General features: G+C 42.5%; 1 protein-coding gene across 1 annotated transcript in view; it reads left to right on the top strand.

The window, feature by feature from the left end:
- The first annotated feature begins 4,431 nt into the window (after positions 1-4,431).
- The window catches only part of LOC126340742 (uncharacterized), a 1,108,193-nt gene continuing 1,087,424 nt past the window's right edge, over positions 4,432-25,200 (top strand). The window contains exon 1 of the mRNA XM_050001714.1: positions 4,432-4,633. Within this exon, the coding sequence (XP_049857671.1) occupies positions 4,527-4,633 (107 nt within the window). The 5' untranslated portion in view covers positions 4,432-4,526. The remainder of the gene's footprint in view (positions 4,634-25,200) is intronic.

The raw sequence follows: 25,200 nt of genomic DNA, 5'->3' as shown, positions 1-25,200 counted from the left end.
GGGTGGGGGAAGAAAGAATAGGGCTCAGCAGCCTATCCCAACTTACATTTATCATAAGCCGCGATTGAAAAGGAAGGGAATTTTAGGAGCGATCGCCGTGTCGTCTACTAGAGTTCGATTGCCGGCATGCAATGACCACCACAATGAATACGAAAAATGCTACTGGGGGTTGTATCGCGACGTAGCCTCCCGTCCTAAAGGAATAAGACCTGCACGACGCGAATCGGTTCAAACATGTGGTGCTAATTGACTTGGGCTCGCAATCCGAATAGTGACCGAAGCAAAGGGGCGCCCGACGCTCGGCTAATCCCATGCGGCATGGTGGAATGTGATGATGGTCTGCTTCCCTAACGTGTCCGGATGTTTCGCTGGGCCTGATTGTCAGATATGGTCTCTCTCAACCATTCCACACATTGTGCGATCAGCGGGGGTTGGTCATTTTCGTTAACAACTTACCTATAAAATGCTCTAGGTGTGTGTGAACTTTACGCAATAGACCGCAACTTTCTACCTATCATTATGAAATGTACGTGATCAATGTTGTAAAGAACATTTTACAGTAGCCAGCACTGATCTTTCAAGTCGGAATCGTTCGGAACACTTCCGTACCGACCATGGTCTGCCAATTAATCGATCTAATAGTTGACACTGTAGCTGCGTGGTGAAATGTTGGTTTTACTATGTGTGCGAGCCGACCAGTATGGCCGAGCGGTTCTACGCGCTTCAGTCTGGAACCGCGTCACCGCTACGGTCGCAGGTTCGAATCCTGCTTCGGGCATGGGTGTGTGTTATGTCCATAGGTTAGTTAGGTTTAAGTAGTTCTAAGTTCTAGGGGACTGATGGCCTCAGATGTTAAGTTCAAGTGGTTCAAATGGCTCTGAGCACTCTGGGACTTAACTTCTGAGGTCATCAGTCCCCTAAAACTTAGAACTACTTGCACCTAACTAACCTAAGGACATCACACACATCCATGCCCAAGGCTGGATTCGAACCTGCGACCGTAGCGGTCACGCGGTTCCAGACTTTAGCGCCTAGAACCTCTCGGCCACCCCAGCCTTCTATTTAAATGGACTGTTGAATACGAGACAGCACAAAAAATGTGTTAAGTGATTTAAATGCCAGTTTCCTTCTACTCACTGCGTTGTATTAAAACAGCCTTAATTAATTCAATGTTTTTGCTGCAAAAAAGTACCTCACTTGAAGACGACCGTATCCGCAATGAGCATTCACGGATCCATGGTACTTCCTTGTCAAAATGTATGTAACTGTAGTCGAAAGGTTTGAGTCACGCGCGCCCGTTGATTCGTCATCATCAGAAGAGAAGCGATAAAACATTCTCCCTCTCACGTCTTCAAACATCGCTGTGGCCGGCTACTCAGACATGTGCCCCTGAAGTAAGCGGTCATTTTTATTTAGCTCACGGCCGAATTTACCAATGCCAATTAAAATTAAGCGCGGGTTAAAATATTACTGTCTCTGCAAGTATTTTGTTTGTTACTGAGTAGGAAAACTACACCGTGAAGAAACGTTGGCGTTTTGGGGTTCCCGTCGCAGTTGCTAGGTGCATATTGCTATAAAATACGGCTGAGAACCGCGGACTTGATTCGGGCCGCATGTGGCTCGCGGGTACAGTTTGAAGACCCCTGTGCTAGGTTGTTTGGAAAAATGCTGTCCTGCTCTAAACGGTGAAGAACGTCCACAGCGTTGTGACTTGCTGTCTGGTTTCAATAATGCAACAGTAGCAATCGGTATGAATACGTATGTAAACCTTTCCGAAGGACCCACTGCACGTTTACCCTATGAATTTGTAGCGCCTGAACGCCCTCCGAGCAGACTCCTGCAGTGAATGATGAAGAGCCAGCCAACCCGTACTCATTGTGTCGGCTTCACTTGTTCGAAATCGTGCAGTATGATGCTTCATATCAGCGCTTCCTGTCTGCACACAATTCCTGTATTATCAGCGTATCGCCGTCCGCGAGGGTGGGTGTTTCCTATACAATGTTTGGAAAAGTTCCTTTGAAGCTGCGTGTCCAATTTAGTCTGAGTAAACGATTACAAACAATGAGCCTTTTCTTGAACTGTTGTCATTGCGCTTCTCCCACGACAGCCTGGAATACACACAAACAAAACGTTGTGGTGAAAATGAAAGGTCCAAATCTAGCTGCAGAAAGATACTATGTTTTTTTAACATTTATGCGACAGACCTGTTTTGGCTTATTACTATTATCTAATGACGTCTAGTTGGACGTGACGCCCATACTGGTCATGTAGCAAACTTTTTTTCTGTCAAGTCATGGTAAGTATAATATTTTTTGTTGTCACGAAACGTAAAAAATACGTTTTTGACAGATATTTTGACATGTCAACGTTTCAACTGCTATTTACGTATATCACCGTAGCAAAGAACTGTCAAAATACCTGTTCACAAATGGTTCAAACGGCTCTAAGCACTATGTAACTTAACATCTGAGGTCATCAGTCCCCTAGATTCAGAACTACTTAAACCTAACTAACATAAGGACATCACACACATCCATGCACGAGGCAGGATTCGAAGCTGCGACCGTAGCAGCAGCGCGGTTCCGGACTGAAGCGCCTAGAACCGCTCGGCCACAGGGACCGGCTGCCTGTCAAAAACGTGTTTTTTATGTTTCATGACTACAAAAAATATTATACTTACTACGACTTGACAGAAAAAAATTTGCTATAGATGCAATATGGGTGTTACTTTCAACTAGACGCCACTTGATAATGGCAACAGCCGACATAGGCCTGTCGCGTAAATATTAAAAAAAACAACATATTACCTTACTGCAGCTAGGTTTGGAGCTTTCATTTTCATTATGTCTTATAATGACATATACTATGCCGCGAGCCAAATATAGCGTAAAAAAATAGTTTCATGTAAGTCTGCAGGCTTTCGTGGTCGTTGTCACTAAAGTTGAATTCTTGTGGGCTGTTAGTCCACATCATATTTCCTCTAAATATAATGGACGTTTCGACCACTGTGCTGGGATTTTCTTCAGGATCTTCCGGTGTCGACTGCAAATAGTGGACACCGGAAAATCCTGAAGATGATCCCAGCAGAGGTGTCGAAACGTCGATTGTTTTAGAGGAAATATGATGCGGCATAACACCTCAGAAGATTTTAACTTTAGTGTGTTAGTTCGCCAAGTACAGTGTGAATATCTTAATTAGTTTGAGTGACCATACTGCAATTCTAAAACTGGCAGAGTTAAAATACAGGGAGCGAAAGGCTATTTACAATTTGTACAGAAACCAGATGGCAGTTATAGGAGTCGAGGGGCATGAAATGGAAGCAGTGGTTGGGAAGGGAGTGAGACAGGGTTTTTCAATCTGTGTATTGAGCAAGCAGTAAAGGAAACAAAAGAACAATTCGGAGTAGGTAATAAAATCCACGGAGAAGAAATAAAAACTTTGAGGTTCGCGGATGACATTGTAATTCTGTCAGAGACAGCAAAGGACTTGGAAGAGCAGTCGAAGGGAATGGACAGTGTCTTGAAAGGAGGATATAAGATGAACATCAACAAAAGCAAAACAGGGATAATGGAATGTAGTCGCGTTAACTCGGGTGATGCTGAAAGAATTAGATTAGGAAATGAGACGCTTAAAGTAGTAAAGGAGCTTTGCTATTTGGGCAGCAAAATAACTGATGATGATCGAGGTAGAGAGGATATAAAATGTAGACTGGCATTGGCAAGGAAAGCGTTTCTGAAGAAGAGAAATTTGTTAACATCGAGTATTGATTTAAGTGTCAGGAAGTCATTTCTGAAAGTATTTGTATGGAGTGTAGCCATTACGGAAGTGAAACGTGGACGGTAAATAGTTTGGTCAAGAAGAGAATAGAAGCTCTTGAAATGTGGTGCTACAGAAGAATGCTGAAGATTAGATGGGTAGATCACATAACTAATGAGGAGGTATTGAATAGAATTGGGGAGAAGAGAAATTTGTGGCACAGCTTGACTAGAAGAAGGGACCGGTTGGTAGGACATGTTCTGAGGCATCAAGGGATCATCAATTTAGCATTGGAGGGCAGTGCGGTGGGTAAAAATCGTAAAGGGAGACCACGAGACGAATACACTAAGCAGATTCAGAAGGATGTAGATTGCAGTAGGTACTGGGAGATGAAGAAGCTTGCACAGGATAGGGTAGCATGAAGAGCTGCATCAAACTAGTAGCTGGACTGAAGACCACAACAACAAACAAACAACTGCAATTGCAGCGTACGTTTTGAGACAGCCTGTATTTTAGCCGCAGCATGCTGTGCCCTCTATTTGGAACTGTGTCATTTCTTTTTGTCACGTGCGAAACATAAGCAGAGGACATACGCCGACGGTCCGGCGGCTGGCCGCGCGAGGGCGTGACTCAACGCGGACGACACCCAGCGCCGGACATGTGGCCTGCAGGCAGTGCCTACCAGGCGTCGGCCGCGACTGCACACGCGCTGCGTCTGCCGCCGCCACGAAACACTTCGCTTGTGCGCGACCCCTACACGCCTCGCCGCCATGGGCTGTGTACACTCCAAAGCCGCCGACGCTGGCGACACGCCGTACCAGCAGACACCTGTTGCGGAACAGTCGCCGCTGCCAGATGACGACGACGACGCACAAAGGTAGACAGTGCACACCCCCCTGTTGCGTCCCGGTATACAGCGGGATATGCTACGCCGCTACTCAGCGCAAACTGAAAAATGACCAGTAACAATAAAGCTTTACAATAATTAGTTTTGCTCGTGTTATGAATACAATAACACAAGGTGGAAAGATAAATTTGCAATACAGAAGAGTGTGCAAGTATACTGGACGCTCCGAATACGTCGGAAAAGATTCTACGAATCGAAACGCTGTTTCCGGCAAATAATACTGTGCAAAAGGAAATTAAACTCCTGTATAGGTAATTGTAGGACTGAAATATGCTATGATTTATTTAAACAGAACCATATACTTACTAGATCGGCATTCCTAATCTCATGGAATGTCGCGTTCAGTCGGTATAGTTTAAGGTGCAGTTCTCACAAAAACTACAAGGTTTGTTTACATGGCCGTCTTCCACAGCAGCTGCTATTATATTGTTTTTTTTTTTTTCGTCTGAAGCATACTGCATTTAATAATAGGGAATTTTACAAAAGAGGAGTGTCGCTTTTATTTACAAAGCATCTACTGCGGACGTTCTGGAAATATGGATACATGATGTTTGTACATTTTGGTTATAGATTAAGAGAGTTATTTCGTTAAAAAGAAGGGGGTGCATTTGACTTACGGTGTTTCTGCCTGTTGTTCACATAGTCTGGAAACCACTGCTTTTTCCTTCGTTATAGGCTGAAGTTGAAAAATCTTGGTTGTACATTCACACTTGGCTATTTTTTTACCTTTTCGAAAACAGTTTTTCTTTTGCAGCAATGCACTTCGCCTCGCGTCACAAAGAGAACTGCAGTTACATGTGTTCCACACTGAGCATAGTATTACAGCTTTTTGTTTGTTTTTCGTGCAGGTTGCCAACCTGTGAATAATTCTTGTGTGTGTGTGAGGGGGGGGAGGGGAGGGGCGGGGGGGGGGGGGGAGAGACAGAGACAGAGAGACATTTGGAAACGAGAATTTAAATTTTTTTGGCAATGTTCAAAGACTTACAAAGGAGATAACGGCATACAATGGAAAATTAAAGGATATATCATGGATCAAACAAGTTAAGGACCTGGAGAGAATGCAGAGAAGAATCTGTTCAACCAAAAGATAAACTTTTGGCTACAATGTGGTTTCAAAGCTACCAGGACTCAAGTGAGCTGAAGGGTTTTGTCTACACAGAGAGAAAGAGGTCGGGAAAATGAATTTAAAAGCACTTCGTGGTCCAACTGGGTCCAAATTCAGATAATAATAATGATAATAAACAGATTTTGTCAAGACATCATAGTCGCCGTTGACTGTATAAAATATTTATTGTTACTGTTGCAATTTCGGCTTTATGGCCAATTTCAAGTAACACTGCAAAGTCACATTCTGTCAAAATATAAAACTATCTGACATGAGTACATGTCGTCGTCAGAATGCGGCCATGTACTCATGTCAGATAGTTTTATATTTTTGACAGAATGTGACTGCAGTGTTACTTGAAAATGGCCATAAGGCCGAAATTGCAAAAGTAACTAAGTATTTTATACAGTCAACGGCGACTATGATGTCTTTTACAAAATATTATATGCCTGTGAATCCCAACCATGAGAAGTTAATCAGATTTTATTTGTTCTTTATAATTCCCAAATGGTTATACTCGTTCGTTACTGGCTAGAAACAGAAAAAAGTGCTTAATAAGAGTTGAGAAAATATCCTCGAAGAATTATCGTTATATTATAATTTTACTATGTATTTCTTTGTTTTAACTGCAGAAAATTCGTTGATTAACTCGCTGAAGTGAAGTTTAACTGCTGTGTCGTATGCTGTGGACAAGATGTTACAATTAATAGCCTCCTTTCATCCAGGATACTGAAGTTTCTGTAAACGCCATTTTGACGTTTGGATCACCATATGTTAACACATACCCTGAAAAATGTACAAATTATGCAAATGTGATTCGATTTCAGTGTTCTTAAACTGCTATTTTACCCAGAATTTGAAAGCGGCTATTACTTCAACTTGTTATGCAATATTAACATGTGTGACGAAAGCGTGCATTTGCGATCACCGGCGCCGTCCGTGGTGACCGAGTGGTTCTAGGCACTTTAGTCCGGAACCGCGCGACTGCTACGGTCGCAGGTTCAAATCCTGCTTCGGGCATTGATGTGTGTGATGTCCTTAGGTTAGTTAGGTGTAAGTAGTTCTAAGTTCTAAGGGAATGATGACAGATGTTAAGTCCCACAGTGCTCAGAGCCATTTGAACCATTTTTGCAATCACCGGCGGCGGAAAGGCTGAAGATAGAAAAAAATGTAAACCGCATTTGTTTTTCACTTGTCAGATTTTGCATCACCTCTATGCGTGCGCCCTTGACAGGAGTCTGTCTCGTCGTGCCCTCGCTACAGCTCTGCTCGTTAAGCGCCGTGCGATGCGAGGATGCGGCAATCGAGTCGGTTGGTAGGACTGAGCTTATCATATCAACGATGGCGGCTTCCCGCGAGATCTGTTGCGCAAGAAATTTGCAACGCGCGCGAGTTTTCCTTCTCACCGGGCGCAGCTGAACCTGTGGTGGCGGGAAGTTCCCTCGCTGCTCGGCCGGGCCGTGGCGTGACGTCTGCCGGTGTAATAGCCGCAGGGACAGCCGGCCAGGCCTCGCGGCTGCCTGCCTTATCAGCCCAGGGTCGCCGGCACTGTGCTGCCGACGTGTTTACTACTCACCGCGCACTTCCTGCCTGACGGCATCCCACATACGTATTTATTTATGCAGAGAAAAAAAAGGTTTCTGTTGTGTATCATGTGGTTATAACTGTACCTCACTTTGTTACATCTACCGGGTGGCTATAATTAAAATGCGGCTACTCACAGAGGTCGAGTGTGGCCTGTTCTGTGAGTGTAGGTTTTATTTTGCCAAGTCGCGCAATGGATTGATCCAACAAGTACCCGTTGGCACCTGCAAGAAACAAATTCCACCTGACACTACTACAGAAGTCAGACAGACGCTCCTAATGTACCAACAAGAACTGCTTGGAAAAATGGCTCTGAGCACTATGCGACTTAACTTCTGAGGTCATCAGTCGCCTGGAACTTAGAACTAATTAAACCTAACTAACCTAAGGACATCACACACATCCATGCCCGGGGCAGGATTCGAACTTGCGACCGTAGCGGTCGCTCGGTTCCAGACTGAAGCGCCTAGAACCGCACAGCCACTCCTGCTGGCGAACTGCTTGGAAAACATTCAGCAACAAATATCTTCTGGAGTCGTCCGCTGTAAGGAAGACACAAAAATAGTCCATATTCTTACATAACTAGTGGAATTCTTGGGTATGCAAGTATCGCTAGTCAGTGTAAGAAAAACATTAAACGAACGAAAAATATTATTTATTACAAAAAATTCTGAGAAATCAAGTGAAACTTTTTTTTATAAAATAGTAATAAATTGCCGGGTTCTTCTTGGAGCAGTAGATTGTCTCGTATGGATAGCAATGCTATTATTTTACGAAGTATGGAAAGGTTCATTCCTCCCTTTTCTTTAAGAATTTTATTTACTCGGCAGAATGGCTGAGAGCCGCTCCTACACAACTTGAATAACTTTTCTAAGTACGGTCAAGGCTGTCGCGTGAGAAATGTAATGGAGTGTACTGCTAGGGAGGACAGATGGGGCTCGCATACGCTGTAGCGCACAATACCGTGAGCTACGACGACTGCTGCCTGCGTCGCTCGCTGCTTACAAATAACACAACTATCTCTTCCTATCTGGATTGACCTTTGGCAATCAAACTCTCCCTACGCCTTGATGAAGTCAAGGACTCCTATCCGCCCCTAGTCTAACTATTGGCATGGTACAGCGGTCAGATAACCAGCCCACTCCGATGCCACTCAGTACTTGCAGGCGTTTAACTAGTACTCTCTCCGTGTTCACACCGCACAATAAGTGTGGCGGCCAACACAGTGAACAACGCTTAATCGCGAGCGGCTCAATGTAGAGTGTCACTCCGATTCGCTAACGACAGAGGTGTTCTCCCAGTGAAGTTCTGAGGAGAGACTTTGTTCCTCGTTCTTTGCGTAGACTTACGAGCGCACTCGCTCTCGTTACGTGTTCCCACTTGAAGAGCGACAACGGAACGGCCCCATTTTTTCTGGAAAAGTTGCACGGGTATATCATTCGCTTCCTTCCCTCACTCCTCTGGCTGTTTGCGTCAGAAATATTCCGCAAATCAGCGTTGCTCTTTTAAACGGGAGGATGACATTTCGTTTGAATCGATCAATGCGGAAATCTGTAGCATCTCCGTTAGGTGTATACTGTCCTCCTGTGAGAACAACTACACAGTCGGCCCGAGAAAAAAATTGTGTCTTCTGGGCGCTCCCACACAATGTAGCGGAATTTGCTATTAAGTCGAACACGGGGGTCGTTATCCTTTTGCTCTGGCAAAAGCTGTCTTCTCTCTGGGCGGTCGCTTCGGCCGAAGTAGGTGTGTTGTTGACCCAGCCCTCTGAAGGGACACTCTTCCCAGCGAGCTGGTTTCCTCTTTAGAACGAAAATTCCTGTGGTCGCCATGTTGTGTACGCCAACGTCGACTTTTTTCAACCTCAGTTTGCACTTGCGATTTACTTACATGAATCCGTACAAAATTGACTCTACCATATCGAGTTTGGGTTCGAATGAAGTGTCTTGATGTGCAGAATACGGTTGTGAGGACGGAATATGTAAGAAATGAAGGTAAGGAGACAACGCCACCTTACGCTGTTGTTATCGTAAGGCTGCAAAACTTCAGATATCCTAACGCGTTAATGAGGCACAGATTTACGGTGGAAAAAGTTAGTTTCAGTTTTGGCCACCAGATGCAAAACTGGCGCTACGAATTCAAGCGACTCACGTTGTTAATTTTATTAAGTCGTCGCTTATACAATTTGTTCAGTGCGAGCACCGGAGGCGTCGCCGAGATGCAGCATCCGTAAAACTCCATAATCAGGAGTTGCTTGTTGCAGTTCCACTGGAATCTGAACAACGTGTTGCTGTATACTGGCCTTCAAATCAGGAAGAGACAGATCGTGTCCCTGTTAAAAGCGTTATTTTACGTACTCACAGAGCCAAAAGTTACATGGATTTAGATTGGGTGACCTTGCAGGCCATGCGTCTGGAAAAACTCTGAAGATAACACGTTCGTGGGAGGTTTTCACTAATCACTGGATGTGCGACATGGTGTTGCCACATCCTGCATGAAAACAGTGGTTTGGGATTATGCGCTGTTCAAGTAGATCTCCATAACGTGCACACGTCACTGTACATGTGACAGGTCGCTTGGGTGCATTCTCTTCAAAAACGTGTGTGCGGAGGGAAAAAGGTGCTCGTGAATCCTCACCACAGTCATGTATGGCGAGTGAAATGAATTGCTCTTCGTGCACAACGCGCGATTTAATAGTACCTCAAACTCGAAATTTCTTTGTATTAACTGCACCCTGTAGTGTCAAATTAACCTCGTCACTTCATAGAATGTCGCCCGGCCGCATGTGACCGATCAGTGCCAGAAACCCAAGGGCAAATTCAGAACGTTGCTGCGTATCAAGACGTTTCAGGTAGAATTTAAAAAGCCTCACGAGGATAATCTTAGGTTAAAGGTTTAGCTCAATAAGACAAGTATTGTAGTGGGAAACTGTGTTTGTCTTGAAGTCCGTGACTTGACGCCGCGCAAATATCCGGATTCTGTTCATCCATTATTCGAGAATGAGGTCACTTAGCAACTTCCGCCAACAAACTTTGCACATAATTTCAAACCTTTGCGGAACTTTTCCTCCCTGAGACGCTCCCCCCTTTCTTCCCCCCCCCCTTCCGTACCATGCTCACAAAATGAAGAAATGAAAAAGTTTATCGCTGACTATGTTTTCGCTGTTCATGCAAACTTCCGCATCAGGCATAACGTTTTATTTTTTTTTTTACTACTAACTGTACTCGCAACGCAGTTTGCGGGCAGGGAACGTATTTGCAAAATTATATCATTGTGCCACTCATAGTTCACGAAATATGACATTAGCATCTTACAAAACAAGTTCACGAAATATGACGTCATACGCGAAATACCAAAAACCAAATTTTTGTTGCCCCCTACGCTGCAACTGATATTGGATTCGGGGATAGCGTTCAAGTAATATAGACAGCATTTGGAGAAAAGGTACGTCTACTTCTTTCTCCTACTTTATCACGATGGTTATTTCCCCCACCCTCCCCTTAGATTTAGTAAAATGGCTCAGTGGGTAGCCCTTCAAAAACTGAGCGCAGATAAAATGTGAAAACAAGAAGAAGGTGTACTGTACTTTGAAAAAAGAAGCAAAACAGAAACAATGCGCGGTCCAAGATCAAGATGGGCACCATCGAGAGACTCGCAACAACTACGGTATCGTGGTTGTGTTCACGGTGTTGGACTGTAAAGGGGAAGATCGGTGCCCAAACCTCCCTCGTGACACATTTTGTTCACAGATTTATGAAGTGTTCGTCTGGTCATCGACGTTTCGCTTCACCTTCTGTAGTCTTGGCAGTTGTCATACTACATGTCATAGAATGTGAGTCATGTGGTAAGAATATATTACTATCATACGTAAATGTGATGAATAGTGAGAGCAGGCAAGATGCTTCATAGATCTCTCCCAGAGACGAAAACGACAAATAAATGAGTGTGAAATGTGTTACAACGAAGGAATTGAGAAGTAAAAACTTCCAAAACGGAACGCAAGAGGCCTAACATGCGTAGAACAAATAGGAGGTACGTACGTCTGAAGGTCCCTTTATTACACGTCCATGTTGCAAACGGACGCTACACCACGAGTATAGCGAACAGGCATGTCAATGACCGGACGGATAGTTCATAATTTTGTGGGAAAAAAAGTGATGCGTGGGAGAGACTTGAACCCAGATCTTCGCCTTCGCAGTCCAACCCCGTGACCACGACACCAAGGTCAGCGAATGTTGCTCAATACTGCACATGTTGGTTTTGGAGCGTTCACTGTTTCTATTTTGCTTCTTTTTACCACAGTTCTTCACCTTCTTCCTGTTTTCATACTTGATCTGCGTTCTGTTTTTGACGGGCTGTCCAATGGGCCAGCTTACTATTACATCAGAGGGGGTTGCTGTGGGAGTTTCCCTTGTAAGGAGATGGGAGTCAGGACAAAGAATTGTCGTTCAAAGAGGAAAGTTGGTGATTGTAATTCCGTGAAAACATCTCGCCGCAACGAAAAAGGCCCAACTCGCTTAAGCTCTTCGTAGCACTCAACTATTTCGCGTTAATACAAAACGAACCACCCTTCTGCGAACTTTTCTAATATTGTCCGCATGTCCTATCGATTAACGACACACCGCAGCAATACTTTAGAAAAGAACGGACAATCCTAGTATAAGCAGTCTCTGTAGTAGTAGTAGTAGTAGAAGAAGAAGAAGAAGAAGAAGAAGATGGATGAATGAATGAATGAATGAATGAATGAATGAATGTGTGATGGCCGCGCCGTTCTAGGCGCTTCAGTCTGGAGCTGAGCGACCGCTACGGTCGCAGGTTCGAATCCTGCCTCTGGCATGGATGTGTGTGATGTTCTTAGGTAAGTTAGGTTTAAGTAGTTCTGTGTCTACTAGGGGACTGATGGCCTCAGATGTTAAGTTCCATAGTGCGTAGAGCCATTTGAACCATTTATTTTTGAATGTGTGTTACATATTCTGAATTCAAACATAACGTAATTATCTCGGACCAACCAGCATGGATTTCGATAACTTCGGTCATGTGAAAGTCCGCGCTTTTCAGACATGATATTCTGAAAGCCATACGTCGAAGTGGGCAGGTAAATGCTGTATTTCGTGACTTCTGAAGAGCATTTGAGTTGAGTAGCATACAACTGTTATTAATGAATGTAGGATCATATGGGGGGTACGAATGATCACGTGTTTGTATGACTCACGAGATAGTGTCACAAAAATGTTGAAAAATCTAAACTGCGAGACCATTATTAAAGGTAGATGTAAATTATCTCGTGAAAGCATACTCATAAAGATTCAAGAACCAGTATTAACTGAAGAATATAGAGATAATCTTTAGTCCCGTACGCTATAGCTGCGTACGGATCGGAAGGTCAAAATTAGACTAACTGTAGCACGCATGGAGGGATTTAAGCTGTCATGGTTCCTACGTTCCAAACACTTGCGGAAACACAACATGTCAGTACCTTTCTAAGTACGCTCTGCCATGCTCTTTGCGTTGGTTTGCGTACTAATTTAACCTGTTCCTATAGCTCTGGAGTCGCCCAACTACGGCTTGCGGGCCGGATCCTTCCGCGACATCAGTTCGTCCGACTCGCCAACGATGCCTGAATTTGCTTGATAAGAGCTTGGAGCACGAGACGTTTCTACCCTGCTGCTGAACTTCCTGACTACGAGCAACAGTTAAACCTGGCAATGGAGCTTCTGCAACAGAATTCGTGTATAGCGAACCCCTCGCACTCCCTTCGGAATTTTTCGATCAGTGACATAGTCACCTGTCACGAGAACCTTCGTTCCTACATCAGGAGGTCAAGAGTACCATCTCTTATCTTTCGACCGATGGCGGCATCTCGACTTACGGAGCCGGATATCTTGTACACAAATGATCTACGCACGTCGTTCTCATACCATCTTGCGTACAGACTCAAATCACCATTACAAATACCGCACACGGGGCCTTGTCCCACATTCAAGTCATTCAGCGACATTCACTCAGACATTGCCAGTTCCAACATTTTCTTGAGGACATTTATTCTGAATTCTGTAACTTGGTTTTTCACAGAGCAGTGAAGTGGCTCAGTTTTTACAAGCTCCGAAACAAAACGTATGTCTTTCTTTCTGAAAAGGAGAGCTGATACATAGCTGTCAAATCCTGCGTGGCTGCCAAAGTTATCATTCTACATCTACATCTACATGACTACTCTGCAATTCACATTTAAGTGCTTGGCAGAGGGTTCATCGAACCACAATCATACTATCTCTCTCTACTATTCCACTCCCGAACAGCGAGCGGGAAAAACGAACACCTAAACCTTTCTGTTCGAGCTCTGATTTCTCGTATTTTATTTTGATGATCATTCCTACCTATGTAGGTTGGGCCCAACAAAATATTTTCGCATTCGGAAGAGAAAGTTTGTGACTGAAATTTCGTAAAAAGCTCTCGCCGCGACGAAAAACGTCTATGCTGTAATGACTTCCATCCCAACTCGTGTATCATATCTGCCACACTCTCTCCCCTATAACGTGATAATACAAAACGAGCTGCCCTTTTTTGCACCCTTTCGATGTCCTCCGTCAATCCCACCTGGTAAGGATCCCACACCGCGCAGCAATATTCTAACAGAGGACGAACGAGTGTAGTGTAAGCTGTCTCTTTAGTGGACTTGTTGCATCTTCTAAGTGTCCTGCCAATGAAACGCAACCTTTGGCTCGCCTTCCCGACAATATTATCTATGTGGTCCTTCCAACTGAAGTTGTTCGTAATTTTAACACCCAGGTACTTAGTTGAATTGACAGCCTTGAGAATTGTACTATTTATCGAGTAATCGAATTCCATGGGATTTCTTTTGGAACTCATGTGGATCATCTCACACTTTCCGTTATTTAGCGTCAACTGCCACCTGACACACCATACAGCAATCTTTTCTAAATCGCTTTGCAACTGATACTGGTCTTCGGATGACCTTACTAGACGGTAAATTACAGCATCATCTGCAAACAGTCTAAGAGAACTGCCCAGATTGTCACCCATGTTATTTATATAGATCAGGAACAGTAGAGGTCCCAGGACGCTTCCCTGGCGAACACCTGATATCACTTCAGTTTTACTCGATGATTTGCCGTCTATTACTACGAACTGCGACCTTCCTGACAGGAAATCACGAATCCAGTCGCACAACTGAGACGATACCCCATAGCTCCGCAGCTTGATTAGAAGTCGCTTGTGAGGAACGGTGTCAAAAGCTTTCCGGAAATCTAGAAATACGGAATCAACTTGAGATCCCCTGTCGATAGCGGCCATTACTTCGTGCGAATAAAGAGCTAGCTGCGTTGCACAAGAGCGATGTTTTCTGAAGCCATGCTGATTACGTGTCAATAGATCGTTCCCTTCGAGGTGATTCATAATGTTTGAATACAGTATATGCTCCAAAACCCTACTGCAAACCGACGTCAATGATATAGGTCTGTAGTTAAATGGATTACTCCTACTACCCTTCTTGAACACTGATGCGACCTGCGCAATTTTCCAATGTGTAGGTACAGATCTATCGGTGAGCGAGCGGTTGTATATGAGTGCTAAGTAGGGAGCTATAGTATCAGCGTAATCTGAAAGGAACCTAATCGGTATACAATCTGGATCTGAAGACTTGCCCGTATCAAGCGATTTGAGTTGCTTCGCAACCCCTAAGGTATCTACTTCTAAGAAACTCATGCTAGCAGATGTTCGTGTTTCAAATTCTGGAATATTCCATTCGTCTTCCCTGGTGAAGGAATTTCGGAAAACTGCGTTCAATAACTCCGCTTTAGCGGCACAGTCGTCGATAACAGTACCATCGGCACTGCGCAGCGAAGGTATTGATTGCGTCTTGCTGCTTGTGTACTTTACATACGACCAGAATTTCTTCGGATTTTCTACCAAGTTTCGAGACAGTGTTTCGTTGTGGAACCTATTAAAGGCATCTCGCATGGAAGTACGTGCCAAATTTCGCGCGTCTGTAAATTTTAGCTCATCTTCGGGATTTCGCGTTCTTCTGAACTTCGCATGCTTTTTCCGTTGCCTCTGCAACAGCGTTCGGACCTTTTTTGTATACCACGGGGGATCCGTTCCATCTCTTACCAATTTATGAGGTATGAATATCTCAATTGCTGTTGCTACTATATCTTTGAATTTGAGCCACATCTCGTCTCATTTACGGCCGACATCACATCCCACGTGAATGGACTGCGCTTGAAACTTCAGCGAAACTTTAGCCTTTGTCTGTGATCTCTACAAAATCATCAAATGGATTCGGAGAAATCTGTTGTTGTTTGAAGCAAACCTGGAAGGCGAACGCTTAGTGCTATAATTCCCGAAGGTATCAACTTTGATTTTCCGAAAAATATGATACTGACTTGAATAAGCATTTTTTTTTTTTTTTTCGAGAAATTTTCAGGTCTTAACAGAACTGAGATTCACGTTTTCTGTTCCAGAATCCATATGATTCTAACCTTCATGACGTGGCAGTTTTATTACAGTTGGAGCTGATTTGCAAGCAAATGACTTGTTGAAAGAGAAGCACAGAAAGGAATCCATATGATTCTAACCTTCATGACGTGGCAATTTTATTACAGTTGGAGCTGATTTGCAAGCAAATGACTTGTTGAAAGAGAAGCACAGAAAGGAAAAGTTGTTGAATTTTATCGCTGCTTATCTGATGTTGAGTTTCCGAAACTGAAGAAATTTGCCTCTGTTATGGCATCGGTGTTCGGAACAACATAAGTTTATGAGGAAGTATGTGAAGTCAGCACATCGAACGGAACTGACTGATGAATATTTGAAAGCAATCCTCTTTACTGGATGCAGCAATTCCAAACCAAACCTTGATGATCTTTGGAAGCCAAACGTGAATTTCAGAAAACTCAGTAACGTTTTTTGCTGCTTACTGAGAGAGATTCGGACACGTGCTTACTAGAACCGATGTAACTATCGTTTTGCTAACATGGCCTTCTGTGACATCTTTTTTTTAGTGAATAAATACACTGTCCAGTCCCATTAATGTGACCACCTGAAAACCCACCTACTGCAGAGTGGATCGCTGCGAGACACGGGGGAAGAGTGTCAGTGAGGTTCACGAAGGTATCGAAAGGTGTGTGGAGCCATGTCTACTCCAATACCGTGGCCAGTTGCGCTATATTTCTCGGTTGAGGATCCATGCTGCGAACAGACCGATAGAGATGGTCCCACAGATTTTCGATTGGCTTTAAATCAGTGGAGTTTAGTGGCCAACGAAGTACGATACACTCATTCTGGTGCTGTTCGAACGACGCACGTACACGTTGCATTGTCCTGCTGGTAGATGCCGCCGTACCGATGAAAAACAAACTGCATTTAGGGCGCACATGTTCCGCAAGTGTTGTTGTGCGTTCCGAAATGAGATCACCCAGAGAATGTCACGAAAACATTCCCCAGGTCATAACGCTCCCTCCTCCAGTGTGGACTCTTCCGACGATTGTTGTAGGGTTTCTGCTTTCAGACGTTTCACGCCGCATACGCCAACAGCCGTCAGTCATCCGTGGACATCCACTTACGGTATTAACGTGGCATTTGCTAATTTCACCCTCAGTCGCTGACGACCAGCTGTCACCATGGGTTCATGACGCAGGCATCTGATGCCGAAGGTGATACGCACCAGCTTTCACTGAACAGTGGCTGAGGAGACACTATTAGTACCCCATTCGTCTATATGGGCGATCAGTTGCTCAGCAGTTGCACGTCTATTCGCAAGCACACACCTGTGCAGTCCAATCCCGCGTCCGGCCATCCTGATTTAGGTTTTCCGTGATTTCCCTAAATCGCTGCAGGGAAATGCTGAGATGGTTCCTTTGAAAGGGCACGCCCGCCATCCTTCCCTAATCCGATGAGACCGATGACCTCGCTGTTTGGTCTCTTCCCCCAAACAACCCAACCTGTGCAGTCATCGTTCATCACTGTCATCTATGGCCCACGGTGCACCACACTTGCCTTACCGCCAGTTTTTGGGATCCTTGCTATACTTTAACTACGGCGGCACGGATCAGTAGATAAACTTGGGCGTTTCGGAAATGCTTCCATCCTTGGCCCGAAAGTCAATGCTCATGCCCTTTTGGACGTCCGATAAATCATTCCGATGCCGTATTACGACTTCGACTGCGCTGTGTCTGTCTACCCGACACGTTTTATACACTCTCTACTGCTTGTGCTGCTACCTGCAGTCTATGTGTAGTTACTGCACGTTGACTTCCAACATAGGTGGTGATCTCATCAGTGTGACTGGACTGTGTATGTTGGTTTTCCTTGTCTTTTATGCATTGCACGCTACTCATCCATGATTAATATGGAATGCTGATTCTAATTTCTCGTCTTGTTCCCTATGGCTTTCGTTTTGGCTTACGAGTATTGTACAGAATAATGATGATGATGCCCACACCCGTCATTTTGTCAGTTATCTGAGAAAAGTTTGGTGACCTTATGTATAGATTAATGTGCAGCGTGCTAGCCAGACCTCTACCGAAATCGAGTGGAAAATTAAGGTTCATCGACCAGCCTGAGTGTGGTTTTTAGGCGGTTTCACACGGTAGTTTAAGCAAATTCTGGGCAGGTCCCCAACGCAACCTCCGTCTCAGAAAATAGGATACGATACACAAATAGTCAAAAAAACGATAACACACAGTACAAAGGTTACACGAGTCACAGACAGATAGGGTACACGACTTCCTACCTTTCAGTTAACCGACGACTGTGGTGACATGAAGGGTATCTGGCCACAAAGTTAATATGAAATAAATTTTGGAAAGCCTAAAACGCATGGTACTCCGTATGTCGGCAGAACGCTAGGAAAGAAAGACGGAGGAACGCTAGAATAGAAAGACGGAGGGAGAAACTAATTCATTTTTACGTTCTCGATCGGAACTATGGGTTTCAAGAGCACGGTGTTATCATCATACACGTACATCGCAGTTTGTGTGCTAAGTGCTTCACCTTGTACGATGAAGAAACAATGGAGAAAGTGAAACACAGTTCTGGAAGGGGAACGATAGTGTAGTGTGAGTACATACCAACGCTGACGACATAACCCAGTCGATCAAATGTAAGGGAGACTTATAAGACCTGCTGAAAGGGATGGAGAGTACACTAAACACAGAATATGACTTTGAGAATACACGTAATAAAAGTCGAAGGTGATGACGAGTAGGAGAAAAGAGAACTACTTGATAAACTTCGAAACTGGGAACGAAAAGTAGTGGAATTGAAAGAATTCTCCTTCTGGGAGCTACATTATACACTTTCGCTGAAGTAAGAAAGACAACAAACGAAATTAATGGTTCAGGCGGGGGAAGCTTTCTTTCTTCCATCTCACATTGGTATGTACAAAAAGAAGCTGTAAATAGTAAAATGAAGAAAGTCTGTGCAAGACTCTTACCCGAAGAAAGGCCATATTAGCAAGACATCTCTGCATGACTCTTACCAGTAAGAAAGTGAGGTTAGCAAGATAGCTGTTACTGCTTCCAGGAATAGGTTATCCGGCGTTGCGAGAATCAGTAGGAGGGGAAAAGGGGAAGCAGACAAAGACTATAATACGTAAAACAGATTAGAAATGATGTTGGCTGTTATAGTTACTTGGAGCTCGTACTATATTCCTGAAGCCGAAGTTTGGTTTGAATACAGTAGTGGTTTACCAAGCATGGTCCTGTTGGAAGTAGTGTAGAAGTTTCTGCTCCTTCCTAACTAATTAATTAATTAAGATGAGATATGGAATGTTCCTGCCGAGGCACATTATTGCATGAAACACACTAACAACGCAAGACATGAACGTGTGTGAATTGCTGCATGTGGAGGTGTACGGAGTATTTCGCGAGAAAAGACTCCAGCAGTTTCCAAAGGTTGTCTGCTAGCATGACTTGGAAGAGGTATGCTTACCTTGTGTCTTCTATATCCGTCGTTAGCCCAATTGGATTTCTTCTCCGTCGGTCGCCAATGATAACATGCGTGCATTAAACAGTAAATTTTTAGCGTACGTGGGGGAGTATTTCAATAACTACGATAATCAAAATACTGGGATGCCACCAGAGTTTTTATTACTTCAATCTCAAAATCAGGAAACGACGTGTGTTATAACAAACATTTTCTAAGAGCTAGTCTAATACTACAGTTTGTATCAAAGATCGCAGAATGCAATTATCACTTGTCGAGCATCATAATAACATGGAACAGCTGTCATAACACGAGTTTGTTGACACGTAGAAACTACACACAAATGTTTTTATCAACATTCTTTGCACACACGTATTGCCTCTCAGAAAAATAGTTGCAGACTATGTTTACAGACGATTCCCGACCCTTGTCTGATTGTTAAATTAATTTGAATGTGAGACAATAGCTTCCCGTATCGTGAACATATTGGTGTGAGAAATAGTTCCAGATTTCCTTATGAGCTAGCCTGATTATTTTGCATGATTGGTCATTTCAGTCCGCAATGATAAACAAACAAATGAAATATGTAACTAAAATCAGAGTTACTGAACTCATAATTAGAAAGCCAATAGTGTGGATAAGGTCATCAGCATACTCGGAATCTGCGCAAACATTTAAACCATTAATATAAATAAAGTTACACAATTGGCGCCGCTGCTAACAGATGAATCACAGCCTTCTGTGCACGTTGCAACGCAACTCCGCTTCACTCACACACTCTCCTGCCATCTGTCTTTTATGGGGAGGGTGTTCTACATCTCTTGCCTGCTCGCTAACTTGCAGCAACGTAAGCATACACGGTATGATGAAATATAAATAGTGGACTGAAATGAGACATAAATGATACATATCTCGCAACCAAAATGTTTTTCAAAATTTTCTGTTTTATGAAAAGTGGAAAATTTCAAAAATATAGAAAATCTGACGCCACTGGGACTTTATCCATACTGTTACATTATGGTTTCCCTGCTATTTTGAGTTACCAGCTTTTCAGAATTTCATTTTTATTTTAATTCCTAAGATGCTCATCCCCCTACTGTCGGATAACATTTGATATCTATTATATATGATAAACTCAATGTTCTGGCTCCTCTATTTCATTTTCACAATATTGATACCAAAATATGTTTAACAATTTTTTTTACAAAAAATGTTACACATCAGAGTAGATTTACTCACGACACAGCTATATCATGTGTTGCTAACTGCGAAATCAGCTATCGATCCATAGGCTAGTCATGTCGTTCAGGTGTTTATAGCATCCTGTTTCCATTAATCTCCAACACCACAATACATGCAACTTACACTGAACAGTACACAAATTAGATATATGCAATAGCATAATCTTCCAGGCAACCAAACTCGCAATGAAGTTATTTGTATTAATATTCAATAATATAAACATATATTTAATATAAACCACACATGATTCATTTTCTTATTTAGAAAGCGAATAATATCTTTGTCTTGTCGACAAACGAAACATAGACTCTTAAGTTGCCCTGACGCGTATCTGTAGGCAGTGCGTCAACTGCGCTTTTCCGGTCACTGTTAGGTCCTTGACTGCACAGCTGTCGGCTCACCGTTTACTAATCCTTGCGCTATACCATTAAGCGCCCTGCTGCAGTCCTTGCTTTGCGAATGCATTTGTCTGTCTTTTCTTCGTAATATACACATAGAAAATACATTTGTGGTCTTTGGCACACAATATTAGTGATACATTAGCATAACTTTACAATACATTATAATAATATTTTCAGTCTAACCTGATAAACAATTACTGATTAATATTACGTACGTACGATTTGCCAAATTAATATGGCATGATCAGAAACCATCGTTGAAAGGAGTAGTCTCTTGTATCTCAAACCAGTCAGCATAGTCCCGCTGATAAATATTTTCTAATGCTTTCTCAGAAGTTTGAGCAAAGCTTCTTTTTCATCATTACCAGATATCAAACAAATTTTGTCAGTAATCATACCATCTATATGAATGCGTAGCGTCTGTTCTTTCTGACATGCTCGAAAGAACAGGCACCACGCGGAATGCGCAGGTGTGGTACATATTATGTATTTGAAGGTGTAATTGAAGTCCCAATGCAGCTGGCATTAATACTATCTCCCCTTTACTCTCCTATCCCCCCTCTATATTCACTTACATATTGATCATGTCATTAATATACTTATTTCACCGATTAAAATCAGATTCTTTTCGTAACTTTACCATTCTAGATTAGAATGTCACAAAAAGTATTAGCTTTCCCACAAATCGGTTTATTCGCGTACTCCTCATCTATACAATGATTAACTTTGCCCTTCATTACTTCAGTGTTAACGTTAATCTGTTTCCCTTCTTCAAAATATTTTTCCACATATTTCACTTCTATTTCACTTACATTTTAATTTATGACATCTGTGTCTGGTATCACTTCGCAATTCTGAACATCGTCTTTCCTCATTTTATTGTCATATACCTGTACTTTATTTGCAACACTACTAACTTCTCTTAATTTCTCCTTTTGAGTATCAATTGTCATTTTCAGTTTTGCATTCATTTTCGGTATTTGCATTCCTAGCAATTAACAAATTTTTCCAATCTGTAAATTCAGAGTTCATTTCGACCATTTCAAATTCCTCACGTGTATCTTCAGAAGAGTTGCCAACAGATAAAGTTGCTCAACAGTTGTGTTGTAATTAATTTGCGAACTTTTCCTACCCAAATTCTCATTCTATCTATAAATTACTTTTGACAATTATATGTCAATGATTTACTTTCGACAACTATCTCAATACATATATTAAACACCTAAGATCACGTTTTTCAGGAGTCCCGACACTAATCTCATCATTAGTACTCGACAATCCTCTTGATTCTACGAGACACACTGTCGTTAATCTCTTGTTCCCCTTTTATCTTTACAATATCGTCAAATCCTACCTAATGAGATTCAATTAAAGGCAGTAAAGTATTACTCTTATCCTTAACTAATTCATTTATATTATCCTCATTATTGGTAACACTTCTCCTGGTGACAATCTCATGACCTGTATTTTTGCTAAAAGATTTCATCTTGTCTGATTTGCAATAGCAATTATTTACCAGTCACAAGAATTACAAGCCCAAAAAATTGCAAGTTGAATTTCTTGTAAAGTTACGACAAAAATTTTATTTAGCAATATTGTAGCTACAACTTACGTTAACTACTGCGAAGTCAGACGCCTCGTCGACGCCGTCACGAAGTTGAAGCCACGTGCGAGGAGCTGCTTAACAAGCTGGACCCTGGCCAATTGCAACGTGCCTCATCCGTTCGCCGTTCTGCACCGTCCAGCTGTGCGTTAGGGATGGGAAAAAAATCAACCGCTTAAAACCAGTACCGGCTATTTTCTATTTGCTTTATAGATAAAAACGTTTCTTTTAAAAACGAGGTTCGTCGGAAGTTCTGTGCCTTCTGAAAGATTGATATCGTTCTTGAATGATATTGTTTCTGATGAAAGGAGTCAACTTACAACAAGAAGTTACGGAATGAATGTTTAACAAGATGTTCGACAGTAAATATTCGCCAATGATTGTTGAAATTTTGATTATTGACGCCCAATTCTTCCTGGTAAATGTTATATTCCGTTTGCTATCCAAATTGTTCATTTGAATTTTTTGAAAGGACAGCTATTTGGTTTTGACCGTTAAAATGTGAAGACAGATGATGATGATGATGATGATGATGATGATGATGATGATGATGATGATGATGATGATGATGATGATGATGATGATGATGATGCCCCATACTCAGAGGAGCGTAGGGGGACGATGCGGGAGACCCGCACCACCGACTAAAGATGGCTTTTTCAATCGAGATAATGAAAGAAAAAAACGCTACAAATTTTACTCACAAGCTTACTATTTGTCTCCCATTTCTTGCTAATATCCGCTGCTCGTAATGAACATTGCCAAGTGTGACATCTATTATTATGCAAGAGGCGCAACAGTCATTGTCCATAATAATGTAATCCACTACACTAGTTCAAAGTTCTCTCCCAGTGTTCAATGTTTAACTTAATCCCTCTCATGCGTAATATTAATGATTCAAAATGCTTTCTAGAATATCAGTTACTCAGTGTTTAATATCAGTTTCCGAGGTTCACATGTAGCAATCGTTGTCTAAAATATTATCTATTACACGAAACGCATTCTATTGCCTACTTTCAAAGTTCACACGCAGTCCAATTTTCAGAATATTTTCTACTACATCGAAGACACACTCTTTAACGGCTGTATCCTCAGTAAGGGACGCCAAAGTATAGCAGTTTCTGCCCCTTCCTAACTAATTAACTCACCAGAATGAGGCAAGGAGTTTCCCGCCGGGATACTCTGCTGTGCCGGACATCCTAACAACACAAGTTGTTCTTTGTGAATTGTGGCATGTGGAGTGCCGCGTTGACTATTTCGCTAGAAAACACTCCATCATTTCCCCCCAGATGGTCTCAAACAGTGAATTTTTGATTAATGTGTGGGAATATTTCGACTCTACGATAAACAATGCTCAAGATAGTTGAATGCCTACAGAGCTTTTATTATTTCAGTCAGAAAACTATATGCTATAGCGACTATTTTCTAGGAGCCAGTCTAGTCAGCTGCCATCGAAGATCGCAGAATCTAAGTATCACTTATCGAGCGCCATAATAATACATAAAACTGGCGTAACACGAGTTTGTTGACAAACAGAAACCGCACATACATGATTCCAAAGCATTTCTAATAAACAAATCACTTTTATGCTAAGTAACCTACACATACACGCTGGTTTAAATTTTAACGTGATGTGAATAAGACAAAATATCCATTCATATCGTGAACGTGTTGCTAGTGTAAAGGATAGTTCTAGATTTCGTAGTGAGATAACCTGACTGTTTCGCACATGCAAGACACGCTCATGAATGGTAGGTTCAGTCCAACAGTGATGAAACGCAGTAAATGACATCTTTAACGAGCTTTGCATTGTGAAAGTAGGGTTATTGACATCATAATTAGAAAGCCGTCAGTGTCGATAAGACCATAAGTATAATCGGAACTCTGCAAAGTCATTTAAACAGTAAATAGAAATAATTAAAGTTCCACATTTGGCACCAGTGTAAACAAGTGATCCCAGCTTCCTATGCACGCTCCAGCACGACTCGGCTTCGTTCTCATGCTCTCGGCCATGTGTAGTTTATGGGGTGAAGCATCTACTAATCTTGCCTGCCCTCTAACTTGCAGCATCGTGAGCCGTCATACACTGTAGGATGGAATATAAAAGGTGGGCTGCAGTGGGACATAAATGCCACCGTAGTATGCCCTTGTCTTCCTCCAAATTTTGAACTTACTTATCCATACACTTCCGGGGGAATCTATAGTGTAATGTGGTCTCCGAAGCACAGTGTAAGTTGATGTTTCTCACATCCACTAATCGTTACTAGAGATGAAGAGAGTGTTAAGGAACACAATCATATAACCGATGAGAATTGAGCTCCGAATTTCTTGTATTCTGACACCAACACGTTGGGCTACCAACCACACTTAATTGAAATGGTGGAGAAGTATTCATATAAATATTGTTGTTCTATTTTGTTAACATATATAGTGTAGGATGAAAGGCATCACGATTGGATTCAAAGTTTTTATTTTATTTAAGCCCAATTGGCTTTAAACGAATGTCCAACTTCAAACGGAGAGCACATGTACGAATGCAAATAATCTACATGTGGTGCCTGTTCTTTTGGATATGTAGGTTCAAATGGCTCTGAGCTCTATGGGACTTAACTTCTGAGGTCATCAGTCCCTTAGAACTTAGAACTACTTAAACCTAACTAAC

Source organism: Schistocerca gregaria, chromosome 1, assembly GCF_023897955.1.
Source record: "Schistocerca gregaria isolate iqSchGreg1 chromosome 1, iqSchGreg1.2, whole genome shotgun sequence".
Taxonomy (NCBI): Eukaryota; Metazoa; Arthropoda; class Insecta; order Orthoptera; family Acrididae; genus Schistocerca; species Schistocerca gregaria.
This window is presented reverse-complemented; position numbering and strand designations above follow the sequence as displayed.